Source organism: Microtus oregoni, unplaced genomic scaffold (genome assembly GCF_018167655.1).
Source record: "Microtus oregoni isolate MIOR12 unplaced genomic scaffold, Mior012 000006F_ref0000085, whole genome shotgun sequence".
Lineage (NCBI taxonomy): Eukaryota > Metazoa > Chordata > Mammalia > Rodentia > Cricetidae > Microtus > Microtus oregoni.
The window spans coordinates 10,593,961-10,615,623 of record NW_024543065.1 but is presented as its reverse complement, the minus strand read 5'-3'; the positions used below and the strand labels follow the sequence as shown (position 1 = coordinate 10,615,623).

The 21,663-nt window shown below is 36.6% G+C and overlaps 1 protein-coding gene across 1 annotated transcript in view; it reads right to left on the bottom strand.

Annotated features, from left to right (window-relative positions):
- Themis (thymocyte selection associated) overlaps nt 1–21,663 on the bottom strand; it is a 189,498-nt gene that overhangs the window by 97,413 nt on the left and 70,422 nt on the right. The window contains 1 exon segment of the mRNA XM_041653576.1: nt 2,962–3,420. Within this exon segment, the coding sequence (XP_041509510.1) occupies nt 2,962–3,420 (459 nt within the window).

The window sequence follows — 21,663 nt, the reverse complement described above, 5'->3', positions numbered from 1 at the left end:
TTACCATGGACATGGTGTCTCTTCACATCAACAAAAACCCTAACTAAAACACACATATTGAAATGATTTATATGAGACCAATAGTTACAGGTTTGGGGTATTTACTTATCCTGAGAATGTAGTAACACTTGGATCAATCTCTGAGTGTATCTGATAACCAGGAAGATACTAGGCCGAGAACTGAATTTTAACCAGAAACCAGGAACATGTTTCCCCTTTAAAATAGAGGTTCTCAACCTTCTTAATGCTATGACATTACAGTTCTATGATAATACAGTTCTTCATGTTGTGGTGACCCCTAACCATAAAATTATTTTCACTGCTACTTCATATCTACAATTTTGCTGCATTATGAATTATAAAGTAGAACTTCTTTTCTGATGGGTGCCAATCCCTGTGAAATATTCATCTGACATCCAAAGGGGGTTATGACCCAGATGTTGAGAACTGCCTCATTGTTTTTGTTGCTTTTCCTTCCTCTGGGATATATAAATTGTCACATTAGTAACATATAGTTGATCTATAAGAGTAAAATATTTGTATTCCTCTGTTTTAGTAACTTGCCATTTTCTTTTTTTCTTCAGAAAATCAGTATTTATAGTCCTTTAGTGTCCCATGACTTTCCATATTCCTCTAAGATGACTATTAAACATTCTATCTCTCCAAGACAAGTTTTTTTTCCTGTCACTTTGGTGGAATAAAAGCACTCAAGCCTCAGGGTTTTAGACTGATACCCAGGCAGGGCAAAAGCAACCGTGCAATATCTCTTGAGTTCAAGAAGTATCTGACTTCGATGTAAAAAAAAAAAATTACAAAAGAAAACTGTAATGAGTGAAAGCATCATTTCCTCATCATATGTAGGGAAAATACCTATAACACAAAAGGTTTTTTAATGGGGTACTTAGGGCAGGTTTCCATTCTTTGCTTTCATGAAATGTTCTGTAGTCTGTATACATGCAAGCTAGTCTCACGCAATATATATCCTGAGCTGCCAATACAGTTAAGAAGTAACATTAAAATTTTTTCCAAAAAAGTGACCCAGTACAAGGAACAAGAAAATTTAATTCTAGTAAACAGTAGAAACAGGGCTAGGGCTAAAACATTTCATGAATGTTGTTTAACCAAAAGTTGCTTCTTGGTTAGAAGAAACCTCTAATTAAATCTACCTAAACAATTATTTTAACAAATCCTGCTCTTTGGCTGCTCATATTTAGTAAATGCATATGCATTCACCCAGCACACGAAATCAAAGGCTGAGAAGAGTTTGATCTATTGACCAAGTTCCCATCCAATAGACGTCTAGACCCTGTTTATGGTACATCTTGCACATACTAAGTCCGTCTATGTTTTCTGTCTTTCCCATTGCTTTGTCCATTGAACAGAATTGTAATCCAGCTGAATTTCCCACTGGAATTACTATACTTCGATGTTCTACCTCTCCCAGCTTAACAATCTGTCTTGACTAGAATAAATCTCAAGTTTATCTCTTTAGATAGATTTCATGGCCTTCTGTGAATGATCACACACACACACACACACACACACACACACACGCACACACCTGCCATGTATATTCTTACATTTATCTCTGTTTACGCAGCTGTGTTGAATGTCCACGCACTTATCCACTTTCTGAAAAGTTGTCTTTGCAGTGAATCTTTAAGTTGGTTCTTGCATCATTTGACTACCTTCCATCCAACTATGAGCCCTTGATTCCTAATCCAACGATTTAAAAGTTCTAACCTCTTGGTCCATAAGTTTGAGTTCTGGGTTTGTTCTCACTTGCAAGCAGGTGATAGGTAGAAGACGATAATTTTAGAAAAATCACTGATTTGAAAATGAGAAAATGTTATCTATTGTTTATGAACAGTAAGAAAAACTCAGTCACCCATCTCAGTTGCTTGCTTTGGGGCAGCTAACAGAACGCTACTGTGAGTTCTAAAATTTGCAGTGGTCTCAATATTTTATAAAATCAAATCACACAAACTATTTCTATACCTGTAGTTCAAAATCAATTGATTGAATTTTAATTGATTAGTGATCTTAAGTTCTTTAGTGATCTTTAGTACTATTTCATTTCACTTTCAAAACAACTCTATGAGGGCAAACCCAACTCCCTCAAGGCTCCTATTTTGAATGACATTGAGCCTTGGACCTCACATATGTTAAGCAATTGTCCTCATCTGTGTTCTGTGCTCCTTTTTTTAAAATTCGAGACAGAGTCTTGCTAATTTGACCAGGATAGTCTTGAACTCTCTGTCATCTAGGCAGGCCTGAACTTGCCATTCTCTTTCCTCAGCCTCCAGAAAAGCCAGGATTATTGGGCATGCTATCAGGCTTGTCTAAAACCAATTCAGAAGTATGTAATCTATTAATTGCCCCATTTACATACCATAAGCTTGAAATTTTCTTAATATATTAAGATTTTTGGAATGGCAATTCTTTTTGCAGATAGTTTTAAAACATAAGAAGCTCAGTGAAGATTGCTTATAGGAATATACCAGTGTGAAAATTGATTTACCACATCGTCTTCTTTAAGTCAGAAAATCTATGTTAAAAGAAATTGTGACCAGTTATAACAGACAGGGATTTAGAAAAAAAAGTTGTCATGGTTTAAAAAAAAAACAAGAAAACTGCTTTTGGATAATCATTTTAAGAATTAACTTCTAATAACCAATAAAAAAGAACAAACATTTTAGTCTACCTATAGCTGATAGTTACAGTATCCTGTGCTTGGGATGGCATTATACAGTTTATAATATAACCTGCATACTTACTATTTAATTACCTCCTTAAGACAGATCTATCTGTGGCTTTCTTAAGTACAGATGCAGAATCTAAGAGATTTAATGAATGACAGGGACAGAGTCTCATTCTTAAGTTTCTAATTCCATTGTGGGGTTCTACTCAAACCCCCACCATGCTCACTAACCCAGAAGGTCATTCTCAGTGTATACTTACATTTCAGCACTCCTTGGATTTCATAAACAGGCTTGAGAATCACAGTTCCATGAAAGTCTTCAGGGAATGGATTGGGCGAGTCCCACTTATTTGAGAAATTTGTAAGTTTCACAGTTCGTGTTCTGTTCTTAGGAATCTTCCATTCAACAATTTCTTTTAGGGTATAAATGTGTTCATCCTCACACTCATAGAACTCTCCTTCTTGTGACAATGGCAAAGTGAATGAATGACTCTGATGATTCCTTACCACACCGCAATTCACCAGTACTTCTCCGTCAATCTCTTCAATTGAGTTGAGCCTTATTGGCTCACCCTGCTTTATGATAAGATTCTCTACTTTTATATCCTTCAGGTGATAAAAGCAAGGATGTCCTCGTCTACTAGGTCCAATATGAATGGTTCTTGTGATTTCTTCCACTGTAAGGTACGGAGTTTTATCCGCCATGACCTTAAATAGACCTAAGAAGAGAATCGTGTGATTAGAGTTATTACAAGGAAAGTTGTCATAAGAAAATCATGATGATAAAGTCATAAGTCAAGCATAGTATAACATTTAAATATTAGGTGCGTATTTTATGAATATGTGTATGGACATGGGTAGACCGAAGGGCATGCACATGTGTGTGGAAGCCAAACGATCACCTCTGTATCACTGTCCTTGAGACAAGGTCTCTTTTTTGGCATGGAGCTTACCAAATAGGCTCTCTGATGAGGACCAGGGTCCATCTCCATTTCCTTCTATCTGGATTCTAGGCTCCTGGCCCAGCTCTCTTACCTAGAATCTCAGGGTAGAACGCAGCCCTCAAGCTTGCTATGCAAACATTTTACTGACTGCGCTATATCCTCAGTCCAAGATGCTTACTTGAATCTTAAACTCTTCTATTAAAAATGTCAACATATACTTTTTAGATTATTAAATAATCTGAACAGGAACAGAAATTAAAACAAAGGAAGTTTCTTGAAATACCAAATAACCTGTCCTCAGAAATAGGAAACCCGCTAAGATGTATGCTGTCTTAACTACCAATGTGATTTTAAGAAAGTCATTTAATCTCTCAACATTTTTCTAATTTTTTAAAAAAGAGAAGATTTGATTAGTTTTTTCCATGAATATATTCTCCTTTAGACGCACCAAATTAAAAAGTGAAATACATTTCCCAGAGGGAAACAGATTCAGTCAGATTTTGATTGAAAAGCTGTACAGCTGGAACTAGAGGATGAATGTACTAAATGTAACTGAACCATATGCTTTAAAATACATTTCATGTTGTGTATACTTTACCATAATGAAAAATAATTGCATCATTATAATTAATGTAAGAGTTCTTTGCTACTTTGGAAGCACTACGACTCTCTAAAGAGAAATTTGACATGTAGAATGTCAAATTTTTCTTTCCTTGTAAAATTCTCAGAGGAAAACACACATTAATAAATCATAATGTAATGGATCACAGTATATGAGCACTCCCCAAAAGGCTTCATGGAATTATGCCTGCTTAGGTTGTTGCTTGGACTGACTTTGTGCATGTGTATATAGATGAGTGTGAGTATTCATGTTTGATCTCAAAGGTATGCCCACCTATATGTGATGGTGTGTGTGCATGTGTGCCCATGTCTGGGGAAAGACAGGAATTGACAGAGGGTGACATCCTCAATGCCCTGCACTTTATTTATTCATGCCGGTTCTGTCACATGAAACCAGAGCTCACTGATCATTTAGCCTAACTAGCCAGCTTGTTCCACACATCCCTTGAATTTGCCTCGCAAGTACTGGGATGGGAGATGGACACTTTGCCTGCCTGACTTTTTACTTGCTTATAGGGATTTTAAGGTTCCCGTAATATGGAAATTCCTGGGAATCTCCTCTGTCTTAGTTATGACTTTATTGCTATGAAGAGACAATATGACCACAGTAACTCTTATAAGTAGCATTTAATTGGGCTGGCTTACAGTTCAGAGATTTAGTCCATTGTTGTCATTGTGGTCAGCATGGTGGGATATAGAAAAACATGGTACTAAAAAGGTAAAAAATTGAATCTCATGTTTGTATGGCAAGCATTTTTTCCACTGAGGCATCTGACCATCCCTCAGGACTGAATATCTTAAATGTATCATTCTTCCTTTGTATTATTTCTCTATTTTTAAAAACTAAAATATATCTAGAAGCTCATGGAACAGGTTTATTTATGTTTTAGATATATGGATGCCATGAGCCACAGAAGAATTATTTAGAGTCCTCTTTCTTAAAGAGTAGAGTTCATCTAAGGTGATAGCAGACCTAAAGTATCAAGGATTAGAAGGAACCTGATCCCCATTGGCAACTATTGTATCAGGGAAATCACTGTCCTTATTCCATTTTATTGGGTGCCTTATCGCAAGAAGTTGTATCTATGAATTCGTATATTTTCTCCTAGGAGGTGACATAGAACACAACTTAATATACCAAATGGTAAGATGCAAGGAAACGATCTGATTAACTTAGCTCTTCTTCCACTATTGCAACTAGTCCAAAGCGGCCCTCCTAATGAGTAGCCACTGGTATCATGTCAAATGGCGCAGGTTTGCTTGTGCTGAGTATGACGTCACAATTGCAAATCCAGTTTACCGTGTCAGAAGCTGAATGTAAAATTAAACACCATCAAGACTGATCTCTTGTGGATTTCATCACTTCGAACCATCTTTATCCACAAAGAATATAAGAATTTGAAATAGAGAAAACAAAACAAAACCTGACTCCTAGTTAAACTTGCTGTTCCTGCCTACCTACTTGTCTAAACTACTTGTCATGCTCTCTTTTTTAGGTATATTTTTCAAATTGTGGGGAACAATCCTGGTCTTCAGTAGCGGGGGCATCTTTTTATAGAAAGGTGGCCACACACTTGTCTACTGCAACCATGGTCTCCTTTAAGCTCCATTTCTGTAGTGAACTATTTAGAAAAAAAAAAGTTGAGCAGCTCTCTCGAACAGTTCCTTTGATACCTCACCACTCACGATGTTTAGGGATATGATTCCAATAACTTCACAGTTGGTGTTTCCTTTCTGGACACGCTTTTTCCTAATAATGTGTGTTAGTCTTTGTTCACATTTATTTATTTTGTGTGCATGTGCGTGTGTGTGACACACAGGCCGCGAGAAGCATATGAAAGTCAGAGGCTAGATTGCAGGGTTGGGCTTTTACCTTTTTACCAGGTAGGTCTCGGAGACTGTTTGGTGCCAAGCGCCTTTCCCTCTTAAACTATTTTGTTCGCTCCCACCATTATTCATATATTAGGAGAAAAAAATCCTATAGAATGAACACGTCACTTGAGAAAAAAATTGTAAGGAAAATGAAACAAATTGAAGTGTTGGAGTTAGTGAATAGGTGAACATATTCTCTAAGGCCTTTTATTTTACATTTTGAGGGAGTTCTAACTTGCAATTTTTATTATATTTAAATGCACATATTTGTATGGGAGAGCCCAGGCCATGGCCTGTGTGAGAAGTTCACAGGGCATCTTTGAGGAGTCAGTTCTTTCCTTCTATGATATCTGTCCTATCAATCAAAAGTCAGAAAGTCAGATCCATCAGACTCGCCAGCAATTGCCTTGACCCTCTGAGCATCTTGTCAGTCCATAACCAATACTCGATAATGTTCAAAACACTAAGCAGTGAGACATTTTTAGAAATATACAAGTCTGAATAATTTCTTCATATGCATTGTTTTTCTTGACAATTATCTTTTTAGAGCAGTAAAACAAACATCACTACTGGGAAACATGGAAAAAGGTCACAATTTTCACAGCCTAATCATGACTCTAAAAATCTCTAATCAGAGCTGGGACATCCAAATTCCTCCTCTCTTCAGCAAGCCAATCTGTCTCCCTGTTATACATATGACTTACAAGGACACTCTTCACAAGAACGATGTGTTTATTCTGAGCAAGAGGATGTGTTTGTCTGCAGCTCTCCAAGGTGGCCTTCGCTTTGCCCAAACTAGTCAGTCTCCCCCAATCCCAGAAAGAAGGGATCACTTATTGTTAGTTCTCTGTGCATGGTTTATTCTCTTCAGATAATTTTCTGCCTTTTTCTCTTTTCTGTAATCAATTTTAAAGTTATGTTTCCTCAAAATATATCAGAGCATAACTTTGAATCCACCATATAAAATCGTTTAGAAGATTGCTGAGTTTTTTACTTTAGTCTAGCCTTCAAGCTTCTTTCCCAATTTCAACCAAATCTAGTTCCTTCATCTCTAACATAAATAATTTTGAAATAAAATTTAGCTATTTTTCTCATCTTCTTCTCATAGCAACAATATTAGAGTTTTTAACTTATTAACAGTTCACCATGGGCAGCAATTTGCATGCATGATACGATTTTATTTTCGAAATAGCAACATGAAATAGCTTACATTAATAAAACATGAACATTTCACAAATAAAGATGTGAACTTTTGAATAAATTTTCCCTTATCACAAACTCATAGAAACACATTAGGGTCTGGTCTTTCAAAAGTACAAAGGCTTAATCACACTTATGCATTTCAATTTTACTTCATTATTACAAATCATCAGCTGCCTAGCTTTTCATAAGTTGACACAGGTGGTTTCCACATAGGTACTGATCTTCCTTTTGGGCGTAGAAAGATATAGAATTTTCAAAATTAGGCAAGAGAAGGAAAGGAAAATCACTGATCTTTAGGACATTGTCTGGTACTAATCCCTGGTATCTGGTGGTACTCTGCCTCTGACGCAGCCTTGTGTAGGGGAGGTACTAGGGACTCTACCAAGCAGATGAGGTGGAAGCACTGCCCAATCAAGTTTATGTACATTAGTGTGCTGTAGGTCACCAGACATATTGAAGCAGATTTGTAAAATATGTGATTATAGGTTTCAAATATAGGGATCCTCATGAAATAGGCGAACACTTTATACATGCCCTATAAGAAACCATGGACTGGAAACATTACTATTACAAACACATGGGAACATAGCTAAACAGGACAAAGTTAGCCTTTCTTCTCCCACCTAAGTTTTCCCTCAACCACATGATGGGGTATAACAATAATATTCCAGCCTAATAAAACAGGAAAATAGGATGAACCTTCCTTAATACTTCAAAGTTAACAAATATAAATGTATATTCACTGTTACTATAAAAAACTTTTATCACTGTGATACAAGTAAAATCTAATATATACAAACAGAAGCAAGTAAACTTTGTATAAAATCATATATAATATAAATGTATATGTATATATGTGTGTGTGTGCATTTGTGTGTGATGCTTGAATTCTTTAAAGGAACGATGCCTGTGAAGGAGCTGGCTGGGAGATAGATTTTCCAGTTGTAGATTTCTGTGAATCTTGTCTTAAAGCAGAAGCTTCCGCGCATAATCTGGTTTGATTTGCAATCAAATTCCTAAGCATCCTTGTTATTCAGTATTTGTCTATAAGACCTCTCACTTCACATGGTTCTTCTTGCTTTTCAATCATTTTGTTGCATTGCCAAGACATTTTGTAATATTTCTGTGTATGCCTATGATAACTTTGACACCTCAAACCCAGTGTTTTAGTAGAATTTCCATAGACTATTCACACCCCAGAATATCACAATGGATTTTGTTGGAGGGTCTTCAAAATGCTATACATTTATTGAGTTTGGCCAGGAATATAAGAGTTAGGTAGTTTCAAGTGGAGATTGCCAGTTCTGAAAACTGGAATTCAGTTCTAGCCCAGCCCTTTCTGCACTGCATGTGAGAACACAAACCTTTGCAGATACAATGTCTTCTTCTAAAAAGTAGGGTAAATGACATCACCTACCTTATAAAGTCATTATGATATTTAAATTCAAATGAGTAGCATATTTAGACAATATATAAAGAAACTGCTTATTATCGCTCTTGTTTCCTCTTACTCGGGTTCCAAGCCATTACAGGTTGACTATGAGGTCAGATGGTATAATATCACTACAAGTTCAATGCCAACTAAAACATACTATACATTCTAGACTGACTCCAAACAAACTTTAAACTGACAACACAAACTCGACACTCAGTCCCTAGCACACATAGAGCAAATTTTCCCAGTGATGATAATTTCCACAGATTTCACTAGTGTTTGCAAATGGAAATAAACCTCAGGTAGTGTGGGATTCCCCTCTGTATGCTGTGAATACCATTAGTTAATAAAGAAACTGGCTTGGGCTAATAGTGTAGAACAGAGCTAGGCTGGGGGTGTGGGAACTAAACTGAATGCTGGGAGAAAGGAGATGGAGCCAGAGAGAAGCCATGGAACCCCCGCCAGAGACAGACATGCCAAAACTTTGTCAGTAAACCACTGCCATGTGGTGATACACAGATTAATGGACATGGGTTAAATAAGATATACACGTTAGCCAATAAGAAGCTAGTGGTAATGGGCCAAGCAGTGATTTAAATAGTATGGTTTCTGTGTGATTATTTTGGTTCTGAGCTGCTGGGTTGACTGGGAAATAAGTGGCTCCTTACAACACTCAGGTGGCGTGTTTAGGTGGCCCACCTTGGGAGAAGTATTTCCAGGTTCCATTCAGGAATCCAAACCTATGCTTTGATAAAAGACTGAAAATTTATCCACCATAATTTTATGTTCATAAAGAGCAGTGGTGGAGAGAGAGAAAGAACCATTGTGAGCACATTTAAATGCACATGTTGTGCTGCTTGTAGTATTCACGAGGTAGGCATTATGCACAGCTCCCCAAGTTACCCTGGACAAAAGAAGCCACAAAATGCCAAGGTGTTTCTTGAAAACGCATTTTATTCAGAACTCTGAAAGGTAGTTGGAGCCATAGATGGGGGACTACCCCTCCCTCTGTTTTAATGATCTTAATTTGCTAATGGAATGTTCGTGGCAAGATTTTGGGAGCCATGCAGAGCTGATTGTGTTGTTCGGTATTGATGTTGCCTGCAAATTAAATGTACCTAAGTAGCCACCTGTTTGTGCTTATGATTATGCAAAGCCCCATATGTTTCCCTCTCGACACATGGGAGGTAAATATTGAAAAAATTATTCTGGTGTGAAGGGTGAAAACAGCAGCAATTCTTTTGTAACTGTCAACATATGCCGTCGTGTTTCTGGGGATTGTGGTGCTTTGTTTGACATATTTGCTGATTTTTGCCATGTAGTCAGTGCTGTTGTTGTTTTTTTTTTAATCTGTTACCCATAGTTATGCAAAAACAACTAAGATCCGTTTACATTAAATTCAAATTAAGAGAGGTATAATTTTCTGAGATAACTGTAAATTTTAAATGGATGTTGCAGATTGCAATGTAAATCATTTGATTTGCAAAATAAAGAAAACGGAATGACTTTCCCTTGCCTAAATCCCCCAGCCTAAAATAGAAATCCTTTCCTCCAAGTGTAGCCCTTCAGCTCCAGAGAACAGGAATTTGAGGTCCCACCTAAATTTGACATTTTCAAGCATGGGCAGCCTGTGCTGCCCATGAGACTTAGCTGGAAAGCCACTTGTCATCCTCTGACAATCCTCCTCAGGCCATCTAAAAAGCCATTGAGCCAAAGACTTAGCCAGTCTTCCTGTGGACACATGGCCTCCCAATTCCACTGGGGTTTTTTATGACTCCCTCATCATTTTACCTCCAGTTCAACCCTCAGCCTATACCTCCCTGCTCCCATTGCCTTCTCTAGAAGGGCTAATTGTTGACAGTCTTCGGGGCCTGTGGGCATCTGCCACTCTTTGGAAGATGCTTCTCCTGTTTTCTTACTCCACTTGGTCTTTATTAATGCATAGGCTGTTTGCACTTTTTCATGTAGTGAAAGGACAGTCAGTATTAGTGTTTCCTGATATCTAATTTTAACTTGAGTGATGGAGGTGGGTCATTTGCCTAACTGTTGCTTTCACTGGTTAATTAATAAAGAAACTGCTTGGCCTCTGATAGGGTAGAATTTAGGCGGAGTAAACAGAACAGAATGCTGGGAGAAAGAAGCCGAGTCGGAGTCACCATGATTCTCCCACCTGACAGAGCCGCAGGTTAAGATCTTCCCTGGTAAGCCACCTTGTGGGCTACACAGATTATTAGAAATGGGTTAGATCAATATGTAAGAGCTAGCCTATAAGAGGCTGGAACTAATGGGCCAGGCAGTATTCAAAAGAATACAGTTTCCATGTAATTATTTCGGGTAAAGCTAGCCGGGTGGTGGGAAGCAGCCCCGCCACTCATATTACAGCACTTGAGGAATAAAATCAGATTTAAAAAAACAAAAGACCAAAAGTATCAGACTTGCTGCTGTGATGCACAAGAAAGGTAAACCAATTAGGCTTTCTACCTATGACATATAACTAGTAAGGTTATCGACAATCTATCAGCCCTCTTCAACTCTTCAACTTCCCGATAAAAATTTTACTTACAATGGTGATGGAAAATATCAAAACTATATCATCAAGGACCAATTTCTTAAAAAAAATAAGACAGTTGAAACTTAGAATTATAAAGGTCATTTTATGCTGAGCCAAATTTAATAAAATCTCCCTATGTATTTTTAAAAGATAATCATAGTAAGAGAAGTCATGACATACTTGCTTGTGTTGCGTGCCAAGGTACATGATAAACTCTTATGATGTTAATATTTTACAGCTCAGTGCATGAGGAAACTGATTAGTTGAAGAACATAGCTACAAGTTCACCCAAGTTTTCTTTTCTTTTTCTTTATTGAGCTTTCTTTTTAACTTGTAGAGTTTTAGGATTCATCTAAGCAGACATATTCACTATTAAAATCATTCACGTTCTCACTAGACTGAAAAAGTCTCTTTAATTTTTGGCATATACTTACTAATCTTTATGGATATACCAGTAAAAGGTTTTTTTCAAAAACACCGAAACACTGCTATTTGTATAAACTTTCTCTCTTTAGTTTCAAACCATAACTAAAACTAATGTTTTAAGAATCTTTAACAAATAAAACTTTTAATGGCTGAATAACATAGTGTAAAATTTTTATTACTACATTTTTTGCACCTGAGCTTTTAACTTGATTACATTATCTTTCCCTAATAAAAATTCTAAAATAATTATTGCTTTAGAATTTACTCTGATGTGTACAGCATTGGATTAATGTTTAAAACATTAGAAGGCCTTTCCTTCTGTAGACTGCCATTCCACCAGGAAGACTGGTCCAAGGCATAGACATGCACAATGTAGTCCTTAACCATAATCTCTGCACATCTAGAAAGTAAGCATTTGCTAGTTAATTGACCGATAGATCCTAAAGAATATCAAATCTTTTCTGAAGGGCTAGGCAATCTATTGCTGAATTTGATTTCATATAGTGTATGATTTAACCTTCAGTTTGATTGGAATGTAGTGGGAGCTGTGGGGCTGCATTCTGCCACCCAGCTCCCACCACCGGCTAGCTTATGCCCGAAATAACAACACACAAACTGTATTCATTTAAACACTGCTTGGCCCATTTGCTCTAGCCCTTACTGGCTAATTCTGATATCCCGATCAACCCATCTCTAATAATCTGTGAGCACCGGTCTTACCGGGAAGATTCTAGCCTATGTCCATCCTGGGTTGGAGCTTCATCGCATGTGTCTGCCCGAGAGCGGGGCATGGCGTCTCTGCTCCAGAGAGCAGAGCTGTCCGTCTGAGCTCACTTCCTCTTCCTCCCAGCATTCTGTTCTGTTTACTCCACCCACCTGTGTTCTAACCTATGAGGGCCAGCCAAGCAGTTTGTTTATTACTTAACCAATGAAATCAACAGATTGATATATGACACTCCCACATCATTGGAGAGTGGCCATTTATTGACACTTCTTTCAATCAAAATGAATGTAGCTAAATCAGAAAAATGTAGCTAAATTGCATAGGTTAAAGTTTTCACAATTGTATTAATTTATACCAGTGAGAACAAACTAGATTCCATGTGGGTAGAAACCGTTTGAATTACTTCTGTCCATTGCTCACTTCTCAGTTAACTTCCCACTAAGTTTATCTTTTTGCTGATATTTGATTGTGTGTGTGCATTTGTAAAAATTGAACCTAAAGCCTCATACATGCAAACCTAGTGTTCTGTACTAATTTACACCCTCAACCCATTTTCCTTTATTTATTTATTTATTTACATTTTTGGGAAAGGATCAAGATAAGATGTTCAATCCAGCCTTGAATTCACTCTAAAGCCCAAGAAGACCTTGACCTTGGTGATCGCCCTGTGCCAGATACCAGTATTATAACTGAGATTACAGCCCTGCCTCATCAAAGTTAACTTTTATTGACTTTTTGGTTTATAGTTTAGTTTTAACCAGTCTTATAATTTGCAATTGGAAGGCTGTTTTAAATATAATCAGTATTAGCTAAACGTTAATTTTTTTCATTTACTTCTATTATTTTCTATGTATTAGAAGCTGATGATCCAATTTACTATGCTTTTTCTGAATTACATGTAACTATTAATGGAGAGACATTCTGTTGTAGATTAGAAGGCTCAATATAATTAAACAACTTAATTCTCCACCCCAAAGTAATATTCTGCTTCCATAAAGTATAATATAACTTATAGCTTTATATTAGGCACTAATGTTGGTAGAAAAATACTTCCTCAACACCCCATTTTGAAAAATATTTAAATATGATTGATCTTTTATTCTCCAAAATGAACTTCACAGTTATATCCTCAAGGACCAATATTGGCGTAATTGCTATTATAAAACATAAGTTACATTTATCATTGAGCTAAACATAAACGAATTCAGAATCAATATATTTGTAAAATTCAAATTTCTAATTCAAAATATTAAACATATCTAACTATTTTTAATATATTTTCCCTAAATTTTGTGGTTCTTTGAAAATATATTTACTCCTTTTTTTTATATCTACCTATTTGTGCTGAGTGTATTCATTCCCTAACTGCCTACCCTGCCTTTCTTCACCTTATCCCCCTCTCCAATTCCTATTATCCCCTTAGACATTTGTAGTCCTCTATTTGGGCCACATATACATACGTGATCAAGTCAAGTAAATATTCAATAAGTAATCCTAAGATATACTAAACAGTTATGTTTATATTTATAAATATGTGTTTATGTCTGTTACTGTTTTACACCTTTTTGTAACTCATCATCTTAGAAAGCTTGCTTAATTAAGAAAATTCTCAACTTATTCTTTCATTGAATTTTACTAGTATTTCTGTGCACTATTGTTCTCTGTAAATAATGGTCATCATCTCAATGTTGGATGTTTTCCAACTCATGAATCCTGGGCATATTTACCTATTCCCATTTCTAAAACAATACCAAATAAGATACAAGACAGGCACCCTGACATCCCAGCTGAAGAGCCGTACACAGGATGGTCCATACCTGCCTGCGGTGTTCCAAGAGCTGCACAGTCTCTGCTGTCCATCTCAAGCCTCGCTACTCTTTTCAACTCCAGTTAAATTATAAGTTTAATTAGAGGGTGCTTTCAAAAAATTATTGTATGGGACAAGGATACCAACGAACATAGAATCACATTCTTTAAGCACATAGGTTTTGTTATATTAAGTCAAGTTCTAATAAAGTTGCAGGTATAAAAACATAAGGGGAAGATGAACAGTTCAACTTCAGCCTTTAAAAAGCATCTGGTCTACAAGAGCTAGCTCCAGGACAGGAACCAAAAGCTATGGAGAAACCCTGTCTCGAAAAATCCCCCCCGCCAAAAAAAAAGCACCTAGGTTGGTCCCTCACATGTCCCTAATAATAGTGCAGACTGGTGAAGATACTACAAAATGTAATTTAGCAGTATATGTCAAGAATGTTTTAAGGTCTGGGGATATGACTGATGGTAGAGTAGTCACCTGGGAGATCCAAGGAACTAGTTTTGACTCTCAGCTTCACAACACACACACACACACGCATGAGTTCTTAGTGCTCAGAAGGCTGATACAGAAGTAAGTTCAAAACCACCCTGAGCTACATAATAAGATTCTGTCCTAAAACAAAAAAACAAAAACTCTTTAAAAATATTTTTACTTTTAAGCCAATAATTTCAAGCCCATGAAACTGCAGTAATCAGATGTAAGAATAAAGTATTTGTTTCAAAGATTTTTCATTATAATAGAAATTGCATCAATAACTTATCAAGAAAAATGTAATAAAAATGGAAGATGCATATGAGAAATACAGAAAACAAAAATTGTCTTTTTGAAGCCGGGCGGTGGTGGCACACGCCTTTAATCCCAGCACTTGGGAGGCAGAGGCAGGTGGATCTCTGTGAGTTCGAGACCAGCCTGGTCTACAAGAGCTAGTTCCAGGACAGGCTCCAAAGCCACAGAGAAACCTTGTCTCGAAAAACCAAAAACAAAAACAAAAAACAAAACAAAACAAAAAAAAAGTGTCCTTTTGAAGAATATTCATTGACAGAGGTAAGTATATAGAGATGAACTTCTGCATGTTATATTAATGCAAGTGACTACCTGTGGGTAGTTATTTACTGTACCTATAAAATAATATAAATATATCACAAACAAATATTATTAAATAGCTCTAGTATGAAAATTACAGGGCTTTTATTACTTTCCTTGAGTTTTCTTCTATTTTCTATGTGTTGCAGGTAATAGTATGAGAAATTGATACACTCTAAACTTGGGCCATGAAAACTTATTCAACAATGTCTACAGTAGATCTTCCTTGTAATTATTAAAATATGAAGAAATATAGAGAGTTTGGGGGTGGACAATGCGCATACAGACAAAGAAATATCAAGCCCTATTAAAAAGAAATAATTCACTAATCTATGAAAAACTCTGAAAACCCCTTATGTACATTTAGGGAATGAACAAAGGAAATTTGAAAAGGGCACACACTCACTTAATTCCAAGCATGTGACATTTAGAAAAAAGTAAGACTTCATAGTCAGTAAAGCGTGTAGGCGTGTAGAAGAATAACCGGTGCACAGAAGACTTTCAAGGCAGTGAAACTATTTCATATGATACTATTATGATGAATATGTATCATTATTCATTTATCAAAACCCATAGACTTTTCAACACCAAGAGTAATCAATGACCTCAGAGTATAGATCCTTCCATTACAAAACTTGTACTACTTTAGTGTAAATGTTGATCTTGGTAGACACTGTGCATATTGGTTTGTGGAGTCAAGAAGGAGATGAAAACTAGGTTGTGTTCTAACGACTCTTGCTAAAAGATATATAGCAAGATATAAGACAGAATTTGCACTATTTTTGTAGCTATATTATCATGGGGGATGTTATAAACTGCCTCTAAATGCTTGAAATATCATTGAGTATAAATAAAATAGCAAACCATACTATGTCTGTTCTGTAAAGAGTGAGGGACCTAAAGATCAGTGTTCACAGTTTTTAAGGGCAAGTCAGTTGCTCTCATAATAGTCTTTCCATGGTAATGCTGAAAGACAACATCATTAGCAGAGTTACATATACAGGGGAAAAATGAACACAGAATAATAAAATAGAGCTCAGAAGCAGACATGAAATATCAAAGAACAACATCAGCTCTGGATTTGCCCATTTTCGTGTCATTGTATTCAAAACAAAATTCTGGTCCAATGCTAAGAATTTAAAATACACATGGGTGGAAAGTAAAATATTATTTTAACCTAGAATTTTACAATCTATTTGTCCTTAAGGTGGTATATGTTATTGCTAACCAAAGGCTAGAAACTAAGAAAATTAATCGTATTATGTTTTAAATACACAACACAATTGACCCTAAGATTAAAACAGTAAATTACTACAAAAGCTGACTTTCTTTTGCATGTTAATTTGCATTTTCTCACATAGTTTGTGTATAAAACTCCCTTTGACCAGGAAAAAAAAAACAATATAGTAGTAACAACTGATTTTATTTTGCTTAAGTGAGAATTGGAATGACATGCTTTAAAAGAAACTGACCCAGAAAATGTGGGAAAATGTCCTCTGCTTCTTAGGATCGCAAGTCCCGTGAGGAACAGAGTTCTGTACATTGCTGCTCTCAGCTCCACTCTATCCTCACAGCCTGGTGAAAAAAGCAATCCTTCCCTACATCTTGCTTCTTTTAACAAAATTCCCTCGAAAACCAAAAGATCAAGATACTATTTATCACTAACATGTATTTTAAGGATTTTTACATAATGTTTTGTCAGATTATGTTAGGGAGTCATACTTTTTAGTTAAATGAACAATTCCCTGCGATTATAAAGTGGCAACGTTGGAAGAGATGCTCAGTGGTAGGCTGAAATGCAAGGATTCACTACTTGTCTTAGACTTTCTGCTACCACCGTGATGAATACCGTGGCCAAGAGGAACGTGGGGGAAGGAATGGGTTTATTTCAGTTTGCATATCTCAGGTCACATTCTGTCACTCAGGGAGGTCAGGGCAGAAACACAAGCCAGGAACCTGGAGGTGGGAACTGAAGCAGAGGTCCTGGAGGAACACGGCCTTCTTCAGCCTGCTTTTTATACCACCCAGGACCATGGATGGCACCGTCCACAGTGAGCTGGGCCCTCCCACATCAACCATTAATCAAGAAAACAAACAGGGCCCAGACAACCTTACAGAGGCATTTTCTCACTTGAGGCTCCCCCTCTTTGATGACTCAACTTTGTGTCAATTTGACAAAAAACCTGCCAGCACCCCCTGAATGTAGATTATTGTTATTCCCTGAATTAAATTAGCAATGGGAAAATTAATTTTGAAAATTGTTAAGGATTTGGAGCTTTTAACACCCAGGCAAAAGGCATATAATTATTTGATAATTTTTTATCATTTTACCATAATCAATTTTATACAGAAGCACTTATATTCGGCCAGTTTTATTCACAAGTTACAACTAATAGTATTTTTTTTAACTTTTCATATGCTCAAGAAAAGGATGTGAGATGATTTTGTCTTAAGTTGCTGAATTTGGGAGTATTTTTTATGCAGCACTGCATAATATATTAATGTGGCTACTAGAATTGTTTAATTATTTATGTAACTCATTTCTATTGGACAGAGCTAGTGCAGAATTAATAAAAACCATTTGCTAAGTATATGGCTTTGGGCAGGTTACACTGAATCCTATTACCTGGATGTTTCATCTGTCAAATATGGATTGGTTCTATAACTTACATATACACACATATATTCAGAATACCATCTGACACAGCATCATCTCACCTTCATGGAGTGTGGAAGGCTAGCCTAGCGCATGGAGTAGCAAGGGGTATTGCCATCTCTAAGCTCTGCTTTCACATTCCTTGCACACCGTCTGTCTCCCAAAATAAGATTCCTCCACAGTAATACAATTCATAGACTAGGATATAAAAATTCGAGGAGAAAAATTTCTTCAATCTAGTCTTGTAATTTTAGCAGAGGTTTTATAGATGGATCTACAGCTCTCCTTGAGCATATGGTTTAGAGACACAGTGTAAAAGGCAAAAGATTTATAAGATTTCAAGGGAAACCAGTGCATAGGAGATACAATGTACAATTGCTATTTGGGAAAAAAAAAGCATCATTGTTCATCATAAAGATGTAGGGAAACATTTTCTTCCAGGGTATTTCTCAAGACTAACCAGGAGATGTTTGTGATTCACACTTTGTCACACCACAGAGGAGGAATAAATCTTGCTAGAAAGTAATCTAGGAATTTGGATCCTCACTATAAACCAAATATGATGTGATTTACCAATCTATGGGGATAATGCAATCAGCTACCAAGTATTAGGATATATTTTTGTTGTGTTTGGCAGCAACGGCCAAGTTTTTTAGTTCAGCAAAGGGAACTGTCTTTGGAAAGAACAAACTGTGCTTCTTGGGCAGTTTGTTTATTCTCATAGAGGAATGAAATATTCACTCTTTATCTTCTAATGTATTTGAACATTTGGGAGGTGACAAAAATAGAGACAGATGAAAGCATTATATTAAAGGTTGTGAACTGGTATATATTGAACGTTTGCTGTCCTGTCTATCTTTTAGCAAAACAGATTCGCAACTATTCCCTAATACTGACCTTCCTAAAGCCCTGCAAATCTTTCCTGCTTTGACACTTGCTGGAACCTTGATGCTTGCTGGAGCATTGACGTTTGCTAGGGCCTAAATTTTTAGAACCATGTCTGCTACACTGTCCTTGGCACAAAGGCCAGTATCTTTTGTAGGTAGATTATGTTTATTTACAAGTGAAACCTTGTAATTCCTTGTGTCTCATCAGAAGGTTTCAGTTAATATCTGAAAGAGAGTGTGTGTGTTTAAGTATTCCAACACAGGTGATAGAAGTCATCAAAATGATGAAGCAGGTCTGCCTCTCTAGAAACTGCTTTCTACATAAAAACAACAAACTGCTTCTCAGAAAGGGGATCTTATTCAGGACTCCAGAAATTAACCAAAGAGTTGAAGCAATCTCAGAAGAATCACAGTGGTGACTGAATCTCCATAAGTAGAACAAATGTGGTGTTTAAGCCCGCTCTGTCCCCATTCTCCCGCCATCCCCATCCAAGCTCCACGGCAATTTGAAAACCAGTAGCCTGAGAAACAGCACTTTGGAAAGGTATAATTGATGCTTCTTCAGTCCCAAGTCCAGAAAACTGTATTTAATATTTCTAGAAGCCCTCTGGAAAGCTACACCTAAGAGTCATTTCTACTTTACTAATTTCTAGTTCATCATGGCAAAAACCTTCTTCTGAAAGCATTTTTCAAATACTTTAGTAGATAGTGCCTTCCATTCTTAGCTGCCTGCAATGGCAGGGGAAAACAAGAATGTAAGAGGAACAGGCTCTTCAAAACTGGATATGTGAGGTGTCTTAAGAACACCAGGATGCTTCAATAAAACTGCAGAGAATTTAAAAGGCCATATACTCATTATAGTTCTGCATGCATCTAGGATTGTGTGCACACCCAACATAAACCTTGGAGACCTTGACCTCTTAGTCCTGTTTTTCTCTGAGGCTGTCCCTGAGCAGATTGCACCTGAATTGTGAAGACACACCCCAAACAAAGACAGAAATCACTGAACAAAAAATGAAGACTTGTAGGTTTCATTTGAAGAAAAAAAGACTATCTGTTGTCTACAAAGCAAAGAATTTAATATCCACACATGACAAAAAAAAAAAATAGGGACTTCAGTAAGAAAAGTGCTAAACAATTGGCAACGAGAGGAAGAATAGGATTTGAGTGTTTTAGTTTCAATTCTTTGAAACATTCAGAGTTTAGGAGTGGGTGGGTGGGCGGGTGGAATAACACAGGGGTAAAGGCATCTATTGCTGATCCTGGTAACTTGTTAGATTCCTGGATCCATACAGCAGAGGGAGAGAATTAACTCCTGCAAGTTGCCCTTTAAACTCCTCATGATCATTGTGACATGTATGTGCCCCCCGTATGTGCTCTCAGAAAACAAATAAAAAACTGCATTAAAATATTGAGTTTTAAAAAAAGAATGAATCAGACACAAAAAGAGCATGGTCCGTATATGGGCATGGGGAAACCATTGAATCCAGTGCCCGAGGAAGTGTAGACAATCAAACTAAATAAAGAAATAATTTGTGATAGTTAGTTTAGATTGAAGGAAACTGGGTATCTAGATATAGAGACATGAGAATGCTCTCTTCCAAAACTAGATAACTGGTCACATTTTAGATTATTGTAATTGCACAAACTGAGGGACAAAGTATGAAGAAGATAGAGAGTAAATATACCAATAAGATCTATCAGTCGCAAATATGCTTAAGAAGATGAGAATCATCACAGTACAAGTAGAAACATAGAGAAGAACAGTTTTTCGCCAAAAACTCACAAAACCTTCAACGTTTGATTTTTTTTGAAGTGAATATCTGTCAGATGCTCAAGTTAATTAGTCAAACTATATTATTATGGCTAAAAATGCCATATATATAATCTTCAGGACATGTGCTAAAAATAGCTTAAAAGTCTATATTTTTTTCAAAATTTGGAATCCTAAATGTCTATGAAACATGTGTGCTCTAATCTGACATTAAGTACACATCTGTGATTTAGGGAAGAAGTCTGGGCCGAAGTCCAAAATACCACACTAATTTATCAGCTCATAAATGATTGGAATTTTGTTAAAGCCTAACTAACCCAAGGCAAGGATGATAACACTAACCTCTCAACTTTAGAAGAGGAAAATACCCATCTGCACAAATACAGCCCGCTGCAGCCAATTTGTCCCACTAAAGGGGAGGGCAGGCTCTTTTGGAGGTCACAGTTCAGAGGCACAAGCTCAATACTAGAATGAGACCAACGAACTACATCTCCTCATCTGTACCTTGTCATCACGTCACTATAGGAATATTTGCCACAGCAGCCTGCCTAAATATCAAGAAGAAAATCATAATGCATTCATGCTCAAAGAGAAATACATACTTTGATGAAATAAAATAACACCAGAGTCAGGCTTACATATTTGAATCACTGCATTAAGAATGCCTTTTATAGGCTGGCTAAAAGATTTGGTGTGAGCTATAAAAATAATCAGAATCTTCTTGAAACACAAAAAGGAAATAAAACAATGTCTTTGAAATCCCAGAACATCCAAGAACCATGAGCAACAAAAGGTACAAAATGTTTAAATGGGAATATCAGAAAAAAGAACAGATTAGAAAGTTGAAGAAATAATGAAAAATATTTTTTCCAAATTAATGTTAAACATAACAGCATATTCTGCAAACTCAGAAAACACCAAGCAAAACAAAGGAAAAAAAACTGCACCTTAGCATACTATATAGAATAAT